Source organism: Microcaecilia unicolor, chromosome 2 (assembly GCF_901765095.1).
Source record: "Microcaecilia unicolor chromosome 2, aMicUni1.1, whole genome shotgun sequence".
Classification (NCBI taxonomy): Eukaryota; Metazoa; Chordata; class Amphibia; order Gymnophiona; family Siphonopidae; genus Microcaecilia; species Microcaecilia unicolor.
The window spans coordinates 215,186,697-215,202,057 of record NC_044032.1 but is presented as its reverse complement, the minus strand read 5'-3'; the positions used below and the strand labels follow the sequence as shown (position 1 = coordinate 215,202,057).

The window sequence follows — 15,361 nt, the reverse complement described above, 5'->3', positions numbered from 1 at the left end:
ACACTGCAGGAGGCTTGACAGGGGGCTTTGACAAAAGCAAGCCTCTCATGAATCGAACGACTAAAGGCTCTCCAGAGATGGCTTTACCCTCTACACGAAGATGGTAAGCACTAATCGCACTAAGGTGATTCCTTACTGAGTTGGTCTTGAGGCCAGACTCTGATAAGTGCAGAAGGTATTCAAGCAGGTTCTGTGCAGGACAAGAACGAGGTTCTAGGGCCTTGCTCTCACACCAAACGACAAACCTCCTCCACTTGAAAAAGTAACTCTTTTTAGTGGAATCCTTCCTAGAGGCAAGCAAGACACGGGAGACACCCTCAGGCAGACGCAACGCAGCGAAGTCTATGCCCTCAACATCCAGGCCGTGAGAGCCAGAGACTGAAGGTTGGGGTGCAGAAGCGCTCCGTCGTTCTGCGAAATGAGAGTCGGAAAACAGTCCAATCTCCACGGTTCTTCGGAGGACAACTCCAGAAGAAGAGGGAACCAGATCTGGCGGGGCCAAAAGGGCGCTATCAGAATCATGGTGCCGTGGTCTTGCTTGAGCTTCAGTAAGGTCTTCCCCACCAAAGGTATGGGAGGATAAGCATACAGGAGGCCGGTCCCCCAATGGAGGAGAAAGGCATCCGACGCTAGTCTGCCGTGAGCCTGAAGTCTGGAACAGAACAGAGGCAGCTTGTGGTTGGTCTGAGAGGCGAAAAGGTCCACCGAGGGAGTGCCCCACTCTCGGAAAATCTTGCGTACCACTCTGGAATGGAGCGACCACTCGTGCGGTTGCATGACTCTGCTCAGTCTGTCGGCCAGACTGTTGTTTACACCTGCCAGGTATGTGGCTTGGAGAAGCATGCCAAACTGGCAGGCCCAACGCCACATCCCGACGGCTTCCTGACACAGGGGGCGAGATCCAGTGCCCCCCTGCTTGTTGATGTAATACATTGCAACCTGATTGTCTGTCCAAATTTGGATAATTTGACAGGACAGCCGATCTCTGAAAGCCTTCAGTGCGTTCCAGACCGCTCGGAGCTCCAGGAGGTTGATCTGAAGATCTTTTTCCTGGAGGGACCACAGTCCCTGGGTGTGAAGCCCATCGACATGAGCTCCCCACCCCAGGCGAGATGCATCCGTCGTTAGCACTTTCGTGGGCTGTGGAATTTGGAATGGGCGTCCCAGGGTCAAATTGGTCCGAATGGTCCACCAGTGCAGTGAAGTGCAGCAACTGATGGAGAGGCGGATGACATCTTCTAGATTCCCGGTGGCCTGGCACCACTGGGAAGCTAGGGTCCATTGAGCAGATCTCATGTGAAGACGAGCCATGGGAGTCACATGAACTGTGGAGGCCATATGACCTAGGAGTCTCAACATCTGCCGAGCTGTGACCTGCTGAGACGCTCTGGTCTGGGAAGTGAGGGACAGGAGGTTGTGGGCCCTCGCTTGGGGAAGAAAGGCCTGAGCCGTCTGAGAATTCAGCAGAGCTCCTATGAATTCCAGAGATTGGACTGGCTGGAGATGGGACTTTGGGTAATTTATCACAAACCCCAGCAGCTCCAGGAGGTGAATAGTGCACTGCATGGACCGGACAGCTCCTGCCTCCGAGGTGTTCTTGATCAGCCAATCGTCGAGATATGGGAACACGTGCACTCCCAGCTTGCGTAGATACGCCGTGACCACCACGAGACACTTCGTGAACACCCGTGGGGCAGAGGCGAGCCCAAAGGGCAGCACACAATACTGAAAGTGCTGTGTCCCCAGGCGGAATCTGAGATACTGTCTGTGAGCTGGCAGTATCGGGATGTGAGTGTATGCGTCCTTTAAATCCAGGGAACATAGCCAATCGTTTTTCTGAATCATTGGCAGAAGGGTGCTCAAGGAAAGCATCCTGAACTTCTCTTTGACCAGATATCTGTTCAGGCCTCTCAGGTCTAGGATGGGGCGCATCCCCCCTGTTTTCTTTTCCACAAGGAAGTACCTGGAATAGAATCCCTGCCCTTCCTGCCCGGGTGGCACGGGCTCGACCGCATTGGCGCCGAGAAGGGCGAAGAGTTCCTCTGCAAGTACCTGCTTGTGCTGGGAGCTGAAGGATTGGGCTCCCAGAGACAATTTGGTGGAGGGGAGGCCAAATTCAGGGCGTATCCGCACCGCACTATTTGGAGAACCCACTGGTCGGAGGTTATTAGAGGCCACCTTTGGTGAAAAAGTTTTAACCTCCCCCCGACTGGCAGATCGTCCGGCACGGACACTTTGATGGCGGCTATGTTCCCATGGATCCAGTCAAAAACCCGTCCCCGGTTTTTGCTGTGGAGGCGCCGGGGGCTGCTTAGGCGCATGCTGTTGACGAGAACGAGCGCGCTGGGACTGTCCCTGTGCCTGAGGAGGCCTTCGGGCCGGCTGGGTGTACCTACGCTTGTTGTAGGCGTAGGGTGCAGCTTGCCTGGCCCGGGAAAAACGTCCACCTGCTGAGGTGGATGCTGAAGGCGCCCGGTGGGAGAGCTTGTCGAGGGCGGTTTCTCGCTGATGCAGTTGGTCCACCAACTGCTCGACCTTCTCACCAAAAATATTATCCCCCCGGCAAGGGACATCGGCCAGCCGCTGCTGGGTGCGGTTGTCCAGGTCAGAGGCACGCAGCCATGAGAGCCTGCGCATCACTATACCTTGGGCCGCAGCACGAGATGCCACATCACAGGTGTCATATATACCCCTGGACAGGAACTTTCTGCACGCCTTCAGCTGCCTGACCACCTCCTAAAAAGGCCTGGACTGCTCCGGGGGAGCTTGTCAACCAGGTCTGCCAGTTGCTTCACATTATTCCGCATGTGTATGCTCGTGTAGAGCTGGTAGGACTGGATGCGGGTCTCGAGCATTGAAGATTGGTAGGCCTTCCTCCCAAACGAGTCCAGAGTGCGAGACTCCCGCCCCGGGGGCGCCGAGGCGGTATCCCTCGAACTCCGTGCCCTCTTGAGAGCAGAGTCCACGACCGCCGAGTCATGAGGCAATTGAGGCCGCATTAACTCTGGGTCAGAGTGGATTCTGTATTGGGACTCCGCTTTCTTGGGGATGGTGGGATTAGATAAAGGTCTCAACCAGTTCCGAAGCAGTGTCTCTTTGAGGACATTGTGCAACGGTACCGTGGAGGACTCTCTAGGTGGAGATGGATAGTCGAGGACCTCGAGCATCTCGGCCCTCGGCTCATCCACAGAGACCACGGGGAAGGGAATGCAAATAGACATGTCCCTGACAAAGGAGGCAAAGGAGAGGCTCTCAGGTGGTGAAAGCTTCCTCTCTGGTGAAGGAGTGGGGTCGGAGGGAAGGCCCACAGACTCCTCTGAGGAGAAATATCTGGGGTCCTCCTCCTCCCCCCACGAGGCCTCTTCCTCGGTGTCGGACATGAGCTCCTGTAGCTCAGACCTCAACCGGGCCCGGCTCGACTTCAAGGCACCGAGTCCTCGGTGGCGTCGTCGAGCGGTGGACTCACGCGCCGGCGGGGATGAAGCTCCCTCCATCGACGTCGACTCCACCTGTGTGGCGGTCGAGACCGGCGCCACAAGTGGCGTCGGCGTCGAAGGCCTCGGCACCGGGCTAGAGCACGCCGGCGCCTCCACAGTCTGGCGCATCAGCCCTTCCAGGATCCCCGGAAGGATGGCTCGGAGGCACTCGTCCAGGCCCGCTGTCGGGAAAGGCGAGGGGGCCGGTAGAGGTGTCGGTGCCGGAAGCTGTTCGGGTCCAGGAGACGGCACCGAAGTGCTGGTGCCCTGACGTAATGATACCTCTACCACAGAGGGGGACCGCTCCTCCCGGCGCTGCCGCTTCCTCGGCATCAAATCATCTCTGGAGCAGGTAGACACATGCGCCGTGGGCGACCGATGACGGTGCTTTTTTGTCTTTTTCCGGTGCCCGTCATCGGCGCTCGGCGGTACCGAAGAGGAGGAGGTAGATCCCCCTCGGCTTCGAGGGATCGGGTCCGACAGGGTTTGGTCCCGAGGGCCCTGGGAAGAGGGAGTGACCGGGGCCGATTGCCCACGCGGCCGCTCACCCCTGCCGTCTCCGGAAGACCGGCGGGCCAATGGGACCTGTGCTCCTGGGGTCGGTGCCGTCGACACCGTTTTCGTGGACATCGGTACCGGTACCGAAGATCCGGCCGTCGACACCGATGCCATCGAAGTCGATGTCGAGGGGCCGGCGCAAGTTCCAAAAAGACAGTCCCGTAGAACTTGCCTCGCCACCTGTGTCCGTTTCTGTAAACCGAGACACAAGGTGCATGTCTTGGTATCGTGCTCCGGCCCGAGGCACTGGAGGCACCAAGTGTGAGTGTCGGTCTGCGAGATATGCCGGCCGCACCGACCACACTTCTTAAATCCACTCGGGACCTTCGAGGACATCGACGGAAAAATCGCATCGGCGAAGTCAAAGTCGTCGATGGTGGCGGTAAAATTCACACCTCGAAAAATAAATCGACTGCGCGGCCACAAGGCCGCAACGAGACGCCCCTGCTAAAAGTACGAGGGAAAAACAAAGTTTTCTCGTTTTTTTTTTTAAACAAAATAAAACAGAGAAAAGCAACGAAGAAAAACAACGAAGAAAATCTCGCAGCAAACGCGCGATCCGGTTTCCGGGTCTGACAGAAAGAGAGAGAGAGACGAACACGGCTCTCTCCAGCGCGGAAAAGAAAAGACTGAGCGGGAACGGTCGTGCACGAGCGAGAAGACGGCTGCGCATGCGCGGTGGGCGTGCCCTGCATGCGGGACCGCCCGCAAAGTTTTGTTCCGGTTGGTGGGGGCTGCCATGGACGTCAACCCAGTCGTGAGAACAAGCAGCCTGCTTGTCCTCGGAGAATAGGTTTTACACATTGTTTTAATTATGTTTTAAATTGTGTCCTTTGTTTGTGATCTGCATTGAACTTAAGTTTAATTTAAGGATTAGCATTCAGGTAAACTTGACCAAAAACACTAAGTTGGAGACAGACGTAGGCTTCATTAGAATATGTCCTTCAATAGCAATTTTCAATTTACTAAAAAAAATTCCTGATCACAAAAAGAGGCATTAATGTTGCCAAGTACAGTGGTTCACCCAATTCAGGCTACAGTTTTTAATAAGCCAAGGTCAAGTACAGACCCACTAAGTTTATATGCAGCCTACTAATCCATGAACTTCATTAGTAGAAAAATGATACTCTTTCTGCAAAACAAGAAATAACAATGTTCCTTCCCCAGCCCCCCCCCCCCCCTCCAAAAAATATATATAAATTGCTGATGCTCAATCTACTTCTTTGTCTGCAGAATTTTAGATATTAAAAAAAATGCAAATTCAAATGTTTTCATTTATTGTTGGGGCTTAGAGGTAATGCTTAAACTGGTGAAATTGCAGGGCCCTTACAAACATAAACAAGGCCTTAGAAATGATTGTTTTTAAATCTAAAATTGCTGAAGCAGGTAATCTATATTCCTTTATTGGTCTTAATGTTTACACTTTTTAAATATTTCTAGAAGAACTGTTTATATTTACCAAAGCCAGGGGTTCTCAACCTAGTCCTCAGGACACTCCCACCCAGTCAAGTTCTCAGAATACCCACAATGAAAATGCATGAGAGAGATTTTCAAACAATGGAGGCAGTGCATGCATAATCATAATGGATATCTTGAAAGCCAGACTTGGCTGGGTGTATCCCAAGGACTGGGTTATGAACCACTGATCTACCTATACAAAGCAATTAATATTCAGGCTGTTTACCTTTCTGTTTTAATGAAAATTGTTCTGCTGTGCAGTCATCTTTTGTAGTAAAAAGTCTTTACCTGAGGTAAAAAGGGCTGAGTCATAGCAAACGTTTTTTGTTTTGTTTTTTAAGTGACTATCTTTTAGAACCTCCAAGAATTCACACATATGCTACATCTTTGTAACAGCAAAATTTATTTTGTATGAGAGCTGAAGATAGTGGAAAAAGTTCTCCTAAACTATGGGGCCCTTTTACTGAAAAGTGGTAAATTTCTCAACTTATTGTGCAGTAAGTACCAAATTAGTGCATGGTAAATAGGTGCTTGTGAACTAACTGCTGGGTGCATTCCCACCATCCTCCCAGTTACCATACAGAAAAATTATTTACCATATGGCAAGTATACCAATAGGGCAAATGCACTTTTCCCTTGAAATCTAGTTGGGAATTAAGTGCTTCTGCACTAACTGCAACACTGATAGTGCAGAAAGTACAGTGCAATAATTAAAATATGCAATTCAAGCCCATTCCTCTCACCATAACAGGCTACAGTTACCCCTTGATTCTATAAAGGTCGCCAAAAATTGTGTGCACAAATTTAGGCATATTCACGATATGCATGCAGAATTTAGCAAAATAATGAGCCAATTAGTGTTAATTGGCTAACAAGCAATTATTGGCACTAATTAGATTTAATTGGAACCAACATGCGTAAAAGTTAGGAGTGGAAATGGGAGGTCATGGGGAATTTCGGGATGGAACAGAGGCATGGTTTTGAGTTACACACATAATTACAGAATAATGGTGCTCCGTGCATAAATTTAGGCACAGGCATTTGCACCATGTTTTCGTTGGTGCATATGGCCATGCCTAAATTTATGTGTGACTCTCTGATGAAGCATGTATTTTATAATGGTGCCGAACTTTGGGCATGGCTTATAGAATACCATTTAAACAGGTGTTGTTTGGTGCCGATTTTTTAAGCACCATTTATAGACTCTAGCCCTTAGTGCATGAATTAGCACAGAATGCCATGCCAGTGTGGTAACAGGTACTGTGACCATGCACTAACAATTATTGTGCAACAATTTACATGCTAACTGCTTAGTCCACATTATTAAAAGGCCCCTTAAATAAATTCACATGTAACAAGGTCATGAATAAAAACCCTGATCTGATGGATTGATTTTTCTCCTCTATGATGGAACCTGTTAAAATCAAAACCGCATGAATATTCAGATTCTACAGTATCACTAGATTTAGGAAATTCTGAATGAACATACAAACTGCAAAGTCAAATACTAAATATTTTACATTTTCTAGGACACTATCCTGCTTATAATCGAATGAGAAAAACGCCCAAGTTCCGACCTAAATCGGGAGATGGACGTTTATCTCACAAAAACGAATAAAGCGGTATAATCGAAAGCCGATTTTTGGACGTTTTCAACTGCAATCCGTCGCGGATGCGGACAAAGTTGATGGGGGCGTGTCAGAGGTGTGGCGAAGGCGGAACTGGGGCGTGGTTATCTGCCGAACAGAGATGGGCGCATTTCACCGATAATGGGAAAAAAGTATGCGTTTTTAGCTAGAATTTAGGACACTTTTCCTGGACCCTGTTTTTTCACGAATAAGGCCCCCAAAAGTGCCCTAAATGACCAGATGACCACTGGAGGGAATCGGGGATGACCTCCCCTGACTCCCCCAGTGGTCACTAACCCCCTCCCACCACAAAAAATGAAGTTTCTCAACTTTTTATTTTCACCCTCAAATGTCATACCCAGCTCCCTGACAGCAGTATGCAGGTCACTGGAGCAGTTGTTAGGGGGTGCAGTGGACTTCAGGCAGGTGGACCCAGGCCCATCCCCCCTACCTGTTACAATTGTGCTGCTTAATGCTTATTAGTCGTCCAACCCCCCCAAACCCACTGTACCCACATGTAGGTGCCCCCCTTCACCCCTTAGGGCTATAGTAATGGTGTAGACTTGTGGGCAGTGGGTTTTGAGGGGGATTTGGGGGGGCTCAACCAGGGGCGTATCTGGACTCCGGCGGTAGGGGGGCCAGAGCCAGAGGGAGGGGGCACATTTTAGCCCCCCCCCGCCGCCGCCCCCCCCCACCGCCGAGCCCCCACCGCCACCAATGTGACTCTCTCCACCCCCCTCCCGCCGCCAACCCTCCCCCGCTGCCGTTCTTACTTTTGCTGGCGGGGGACCCCAACCCCCGCCAGCCGAGGTGTGCTTCCACCTGCCGCTGCCGTAAAAACATCTTCTTCAGCCGGCGGGGGACCCCAAACCCCCGCCAGCCGCCCCGCGGTGTTTGAAATTCATCTTCGGCCTCCGTGGCCGTGCTGCTGTGATAGGCGCTGTTGAAATCCACTTCGGAGTCTGACGTCGCAGCACGTACAACGTACAACGACGTCAGACTCCGAAGTGGATTTCAACAGCGCCTATCACAGCAGCACGGCCACGGAGGCCGAAGATGAATTTCAAACACCGCGGGGCGGCTGGCGGGGGTTTGGGGTCCCCCGCCGGCTGAAGAAGATGTTTTTACGGCAGCGGCAGGTGGAAGCACACCTCGGCTGGCGGGGGTTGGGGTCCCCCGCCAGCAAAAGTAAGAACGGCAGCGGGGGAGAGTTGATGGCGGTAGGGGGGTCCAGGGCAAAATCTGCGGGGGCCCAGGCCCCTGAGGCCCCACGCAGATACGCCCCTGGGCTCAACACTCAAGGGAAGGGTGCTATGCACCTGGGAGCTCTTTTACCTTTTTGTTTGGTTTTGTAAAAGTGCCCCCTAGGGTAACCGGTTGATGTCCTGGCATGTGAGGGGGACCAGTGCACTACGAATCCTGGCCCCTCCCACGAACAAATGCCTTGGATTTATTCGTTTTTGAGCTGGGCGCTTTCATTTTCCATTATCGCTGAAAAACAAAAACGCCCAGCTCACACATTGTTGAATAAAACATGGGCGTCTATTTTTTCCCAAAATACGGTTCGGTCCGCCCCTTCACGGACCCGTTCTTGGAGATAAACGCCCATGGAGATAGGCGTTTTCGTTCAATTATGTCCCTCTATAAATCAAAAGGACGTCTAGCTTATAGAAGCCGAGTTTCAGCAATATAGCAATTTTCAAAGCAATTTATGAGAGTAAACTGGCAGGGTATATAAGTCCATAAGTATCGCCATAGTGGGACAGACCGAAGGCCCATCAAGCCTAGTATCTTGTTTCAACAGTGGCCAATTCAGATCACAAGAACTGGTAAGATCCCAAGAGTAAAACAGATTTTATGCTGCTTATCTCAGGTATAAGCAGTGAATTTTCCCGAGTCCACCTCAATAATAGTTTATAGAGTTTTCTTTTAGGAATTTGTCCAAACCATTTTTAAACCCTGCTACACTAACCGCTTTTACCAAATTCTCTCTTAACAAATTCCAGAGCTTAATTACATGAAGAAATATTTTCTCCTGTTTGTTTTAAATGTTACTTCTTAGTAACTTTCATTGTGTGCGTCATAGTCATTGTATTTATGGAAAGAGTAAAATAAGAAATTCACATCTACCCATTCCATTCCATTCATGATTTCATAGTTCCTTGTCATCTATACCAGACTAGTCCAGATTAATGGGTTGTACCCATCTACCAGTGGAAGGAGACAGAGAAAATAGTTTCAAGTAAACCACCCCTTAAGGGTATCGTGCAGCCTTAAGGCTCTGTCTCTGTCTCCTAGCGGATGGTGGACGGATCGTGAAGCTGCTCTGGATTGCTGGCTGGTAGCTCCTGTCCCAGACTCTTCTGGTGACAGTGGAGCCAGGGGTGTGCTGGTAGCCATGTTGGGGCTAGTTTTAGATGATACTCAGTGGTCCTGAGTTCCTCATCTGCCAGCTAGGGTGATATCCAGTGACCCTGGTTCCCTCCCCTCCCCTATCTCCCCTGGCTGTCTTTCTAGCAGGGTGATGGTTGATTCTGGCAAGGAGTAACTTGTCTCCACTGTGGGGTTCTTCTCTTCTGTGGTGGTAGTTATATCTGAATTTCTGCCTCTGAGGTAAGCCTTTATTTATTCCTGTCACTAGTGAAGGTTATTTAAAAAAAATTTAAAAAAAATTTAAAAAAAAGGAAACTTTGTTGTCCCCTCCTTTTCTGCCTCTGAGGTAAACCTTTATTTATTCCTGTCATTAGTGAAGAAGGTTGTTTAAAAAAAAAAAAAAGGAAGAAGAAGAAACTCTGTTTTTCCTTCTTTCTCTTGCCCATTACCTGATTTATTTTCCCGCCTTTGGCAATGTAGTCTAGGGGGCCGCTTGCAAAGTTTCTTTGAATTTCGCTGGCCAGCGTCTGATTCTGATCTTGGACCCTTCCGAGCTGGTACCAGTTGCTTAGATTTTTTTTTTGTGGGGCATGGCTCGTGTCTAGATCACGAAACTACAGACTGTCCGGTCACTGCTGCTTCAGGCATCTTGCTTGAGACGCCCCTGCTATTTGATTCTTGTTTTAGCAGTAGTTTTTCCCCCCTTCCTTAGGGAGGTTCTGGTTCTCTCGTCCCCATGGATCCCTCCTGTCTGCTCTGGTTTGTCTGCAGGGTACTTTCCTTCTGGCGGGGGTCCGAGTTGCCCTTGGTGTGCAACTGCTAGCTCAAATCCCTCTTCTGAGTACCCTCGGGTGCGCCATTCTTGCCAGTCTTTTGCTTGGACTCAGTTCAGTGTCTCCTTATGGGAATGTGCCTTTTTAAGACTAGTTTGCCATAGCTCTTCCTTGCTTCTCTTGCTTTCGGGCGGGAGTTTTAGCCTGGCACAGGCGGATTTTGCCATTTCTAGTTTCAGGTGCCTGTCTCCTGGCACATTTGGCACTCCTTCCTTTTTCTGTAAGGGGCACATCTATTGCTGTGCATCTGGATTATCACCTCTTCATTCTGCACTTTTCCCTACTTTTCTGCAGGGAAGTGGTTCTGTTTAAGGTCTGGAGTTTGACTCTCCCTTAGCTGGTTTTTCCTCAGTTTGGTATTAGTGGCCAGCATCCTCTTTGTTCCTGGCCTGATGAGAGTTGTTTCTTCCTCACTGCCTTACGGCTGCAATTTGCTCCCTATGGTCTGAGGATTCCAGCTCTGTGATGCTTACCTCCGTCTTGGCGGGAGTTCTTTCTCTACGTTGACTGCTGCTCCGTATCAGTTGCCTAGGATGGCGGTCATTGTGGCTCAGAGACCACTTGGGGGCCGAGAGTGTCTCTTGGGGCACGGGGCTTTCTCTTCTTGTAGTTTTAGCCCCTCTGAGCCAGGTTAGTGCAGCGCCAGGTCTGCATTTCAACAAGTTGTGCTCCTTTCCTGTTGGCCTCTTGGCAGCACCTTCTTCTCTGGCAGTTCCCCGGGGCTCCATCTATGCATTTTGCTTGTTGAGCACAGCTCCATCGCTGCACGTTGAGCGCGGCTCCATCGCTGCATGTTGAGCACAACTTCATTATTCCATGCAGTTGCACTGTTCCATGTTGGGCACGGCTCCATCGCTGCATATTGGGCACAGTTCCACAGTTCCAGGTTGGCTTTAGCTCCATCGCTGTATGTTGAGGACATCTCTATCATGGCATGTTGAGTGAAGTTCCTTCGCTGCTTATTCTGCAACCTTTCATCTCTGCATGTTGAACACAGCTCCATTGTCACATGTTGAGTGTAGTTCTTTCTCTGCAGGTCTCAGTGTGGGGCACAGTCCTGTGTCTGTGTGTAGAACATGGCTCTGTGTCTGCCTGTGGAACGCAGCTCCTTGTCTCTGTGTGGCATGAAGCTCTCTCTTTGCGTATGGAACGCAGCTCCACCTCTGTGTGTTTAGCACAATTCTTCTCTGCAAATTGGGCAAAGTTCCAGGGTGGTATGTGGAGCACACCTCTGTAACAGCAGGTGCTACACAGCTTCATGTCTGCGTAGGAAGCATAGCTCCTTGACGGCATGTGGAGCACAGTTTCTTGCCAGTGTCTATGGCACAGCTGTGGAAAGCAGCTCCTTGTCTGCGTTTTATACACAGTTCCATCGCTACCGCAGCTTCAGTTCTGCAGGTACCTCTAACATCCAGCTCTTTCAGTGGGGCACTGCTCATCCTCTGTCTGTTACTCTCAGCTTTTTCTCTGCTTGTTCAGCGCATTTCTATCTTTGTCAGAGGTGTGCAACTCTTTCTCTGCCCATGGTGTGTGGCTCAGTTTCTGTGCTTTGAGTGCAAATCCATTTGTTCTCATTGAGCACGGATCCTACTCTGCCTGATGAGCGCAGCTTCGTTTCTATCCCTTGAGCACAGTTCAGTCTCTGACTGTAGAGCATATGTTCACCTTTGCCTGTTGGGCACTGTTTCACCTTGTCGGTCAACCCCAGCTCTTTTCTGCGGGTTGGATACAGTAACTTCTCGGCAACTGTGGTATACCGCAGTTTAGATTGCTAGACAAGGCTGTCTTGTCTCCTGATAGCTACCATTCCTGTGGCACCTTTTCTTGCCGCAGCCTCTTGGTGGCTGGTGAGAAGCTTCTCCATTGCAGGAGTTTGAATTTGTCTCTGCTCCTTTTGTGGCTACTTGGCACCTTGGCTTCTCCATTGCTGGAGTTTGAATTTGTCTCTGCTCCTTTTGTGGCTACTTGGCACCTTGGGGGTCTTTTCTCCACAGTGTGGCTCTCGACTCTTTCTTTTAGTCTCCTTTTGGTCTCATGGCTCTGTTCTTTCATCCCTAAGTCCATAGTGAGCTGGTCTCTTTCTACGGTTGTACCCTGGTATGCTGTTGCCCTTTTCTTCCTGGTTCTCCTGAAGATACTAGCACTCCAGTTAGTTGGTTCTCTCGACTGGAGTCTCTTCTTGTTCTGTGGAGTTTGATTCTCTCACTAGGCACGGGTCTGGGTGGTTCCTGGGCCTTGCTTCCTTTCTTCTAGAAGTGTGGTGCACTCTTTGGGGTTGCGTACTCCTAGTACTTGTTAGGGTCGCTTCATCCAACCATCTTGGACTCAAGGCAGACCGGCAGGTTTGGGAGTTAGTCCTGCCAGGGTTCGCAGAAGTGAATCCTGGTCTAGGAGAGACAGCTCTTCTCCTTGTTTCTCGGATACGACTGTTGCCTTCTTTCCAAGGGGGGTCCTTTGGCATGAGTATATTTTGCTGCTTCTTTTGCTACTCTCGGGACAGGGGTACATAATTTTTCTTTTGCTCAGGATGTTTGTTTTATGTCCTACGGCTTCAGTTCCTTTTCTAGTGTCTAACTCTGTTCAATTTTGGTAGCCTGGTGGTTCGGATATTCGAATCCTTTTCTGCTGAACAGTTGTTTGCTGTGTGTATAACTATGTTGATTTTTCAACCTTCTGCATTCTTCATTTCTTCCCCCCCCCCCCCCCCCCCCCCCCCCCCCCCCCGGTTTGGGAAACTGCTTTGCTACATCCCATTAGTCTGGACTGGTCTGGTATAGATGACAAGGAAGGAAAAATTATGTTCTTACCTGATACCTTTCTTTTAATCATACCAGACCAGTCCAGATGCCCTCCCTGGCTAAAGTCTGTCAGAGTGTTGTTTCCTTTAGGTATCCCTGGCTGTTCCACAACGCTTCAATACGGTGGGATGTCCTACAGCACTGCCTACTTCATCTTCTCTATTGTATTAATTGCAATATGTTATTTATGGTACTGAGTTGCCAACATAACATCTAGAAGCTTGTACTGATCCTTTATTATTGTAAAAGAGTGAGCACATCAAAAGTATTCAACTAAAGTCAGTATGATCTAAATTTGATTCCAAGCTTCATATCAGGGAGACCAACATATAGTTTCAGAAGAGCAGATTAAACGCTTAACTTAAACAGTAAAGTTTGTTCTGAGAAATGTAATGTTATGAATTTACCTGACTAGCGTCTGGTTATGTAAATCCCACACAGCAATGTTGCCATCACTACAGCAGGAGAAGCAGACTTTGGAGTCGGGGCTGATCGCCAAAGCGTAACAGGCGGGAGCGGAGGACGTCAACTCTGCCTTTATGCGTGGAGTCTGAGCTGCCAGGTCCCAAATGGATAGCGTGCTTGCTTCCCCGCCAACAATCAGGGTGTACCCATCAGGCAACAATTTACAAGAACGAATGTAATTATCTCTGTTCTGTGCAGGAAAACAAAAGAAAAGCCCTATGCTATTTAATGAAAAAGTATACGTACAAGAATATAGGAACACAAATCCCCGTAGTTAAATTGCCGTAAAAATTAGTGATGGACCATCAAAGGTCCATACAAAAACAATCATATCGGACATACAAAACTGCATTTTTAACACACATCACATATCCTCAGTATTCATTGCCGATCACAGGACAGTACAATTCCAGTGGCATCCCCATCAATGGATTATTTGGTTGCCATAAGGGCAATCAGGGTACACACCTGCCTATTTTTTCTCTCCCACCATCACCCTGACTGTCCCCTCCTCCCCACCTAGCTGCTCTCTGGCAAATACTGATATTCCTTTTTCATCTGCTAAGATTCATTTGCACTATTCGGTGCCAACAAGACGTCTTTCAATTTCACTGCCAGTGCTGCAGCTGCAGTGCAAATGTACCTTAGCAGTAGAAAGGGAGTGCTCAGAAGATCCCAACAAGGGATTGAACAGTTCACGGATAGGATAAACTGGTTAAAGTGTAGTCCTGGTTAGAAGTAAACAGATGGCCCCGATGTATTCCCACTGTTTCTGGTTCTGACAGTTGACAGGCGATGCAACCTCTATTCTTTGGCATACATAGAAAAGGGAGGGGGATGGCTGAAGGGGAAATGAGTAATGAAGCATGGACAAGGAATGGGAGAGGAGACAAAAACAACTTTTGTGACCACATTTAGAAAACCTGACCATTGATTTTCACTCTCAGTGGGACAATATCCACTTAAACTCTTCTGAAATAAGCCATTTTTCTGCATGAATACCCTTCATGTGTCTGCCAACACCAAAGGAATAGTTCTCAAAATGAGCTGTCATTGTTATTCTGAGAGTGCAGTCAAGCTATGGAGGGACAGTTTTCAAGCAGCTCCTGTCCTCTGGAGCTTCCTTCCTACCTCAGTTGTTATTCTGTGCATTTTGGAGGGAAGCAGCAACACAAACCACTTGTGGTACAAAAAAAGTGAAATAGGCCACAGATGGAGCAACCAGGCAGAGCCAAATATGAGAAGAAACATTTTTTATTGGACCAAAGTTCTTTTATAGAATAGGCTCCTACTGTGTACCATCTGGGCACCTAATTGGAGGCACCTCTTTATAGAATTGCTCCCCCCCTCCAAGTGCACTAGTTCATATTAAGAATGCACTTCTGATCACAGTACCAGTGACAATCCAAAAATGCATAGTGCGGTACACTGCCTAGGCTAGGACTTCTATGCTCTTAATTACACTATGCCTTATGATGTATGCCACAATACATTTATTTGGTTTTGCCAATTTTGTGGAGCACCAGCAAAGCTTGTGTTCTGGATGAATGGTATGATGTGGCTACATCCTTGAGACATTTGTGGGATTATGATCCACAATTTCTTTGTCAGTACACAGTTAAATACAATCATTCAAATGCAGCCAGGAACATTACATGAAACACTTAAATGGTAAATTCTGGTTCAAATCATCCTCATGTCTGCTCTGAATGGATGCTGAAGTGGAAAAGGGGCAGACTTTGCTGACTATGTTAATCCAATGTGCACCTACA

At 49.0% G+C, this 15,361-nt stretch overlaps 1 protein-coding gene across 10 annotated transcripts in view; it reads right to left on the bottom strand.

Annotated features, from left to right (window-relative positions):
* Positions 1-15,361, bottom strand: part of TLE1 (TLE family member 1, transcriptional corepressor) — a 309,424-nt gene that overhangs the window by 27,993 nt on the left and 266,070 nt on the right. For all 10 annotated transcript variants that reach the window (XM_030193704.1, XM_030193708.1, XM_030193702.1 and 7 more), the window contains one exon: positions 13,532-13,779. In XM_030193704.1, coding sequence (XP_030049564.1) covers positions 13,532-13,779 — 248 coding nt within the window. The remainder of the gene's footprint in view (positions 1-13,531; positions 13,780-15,361) is intronic.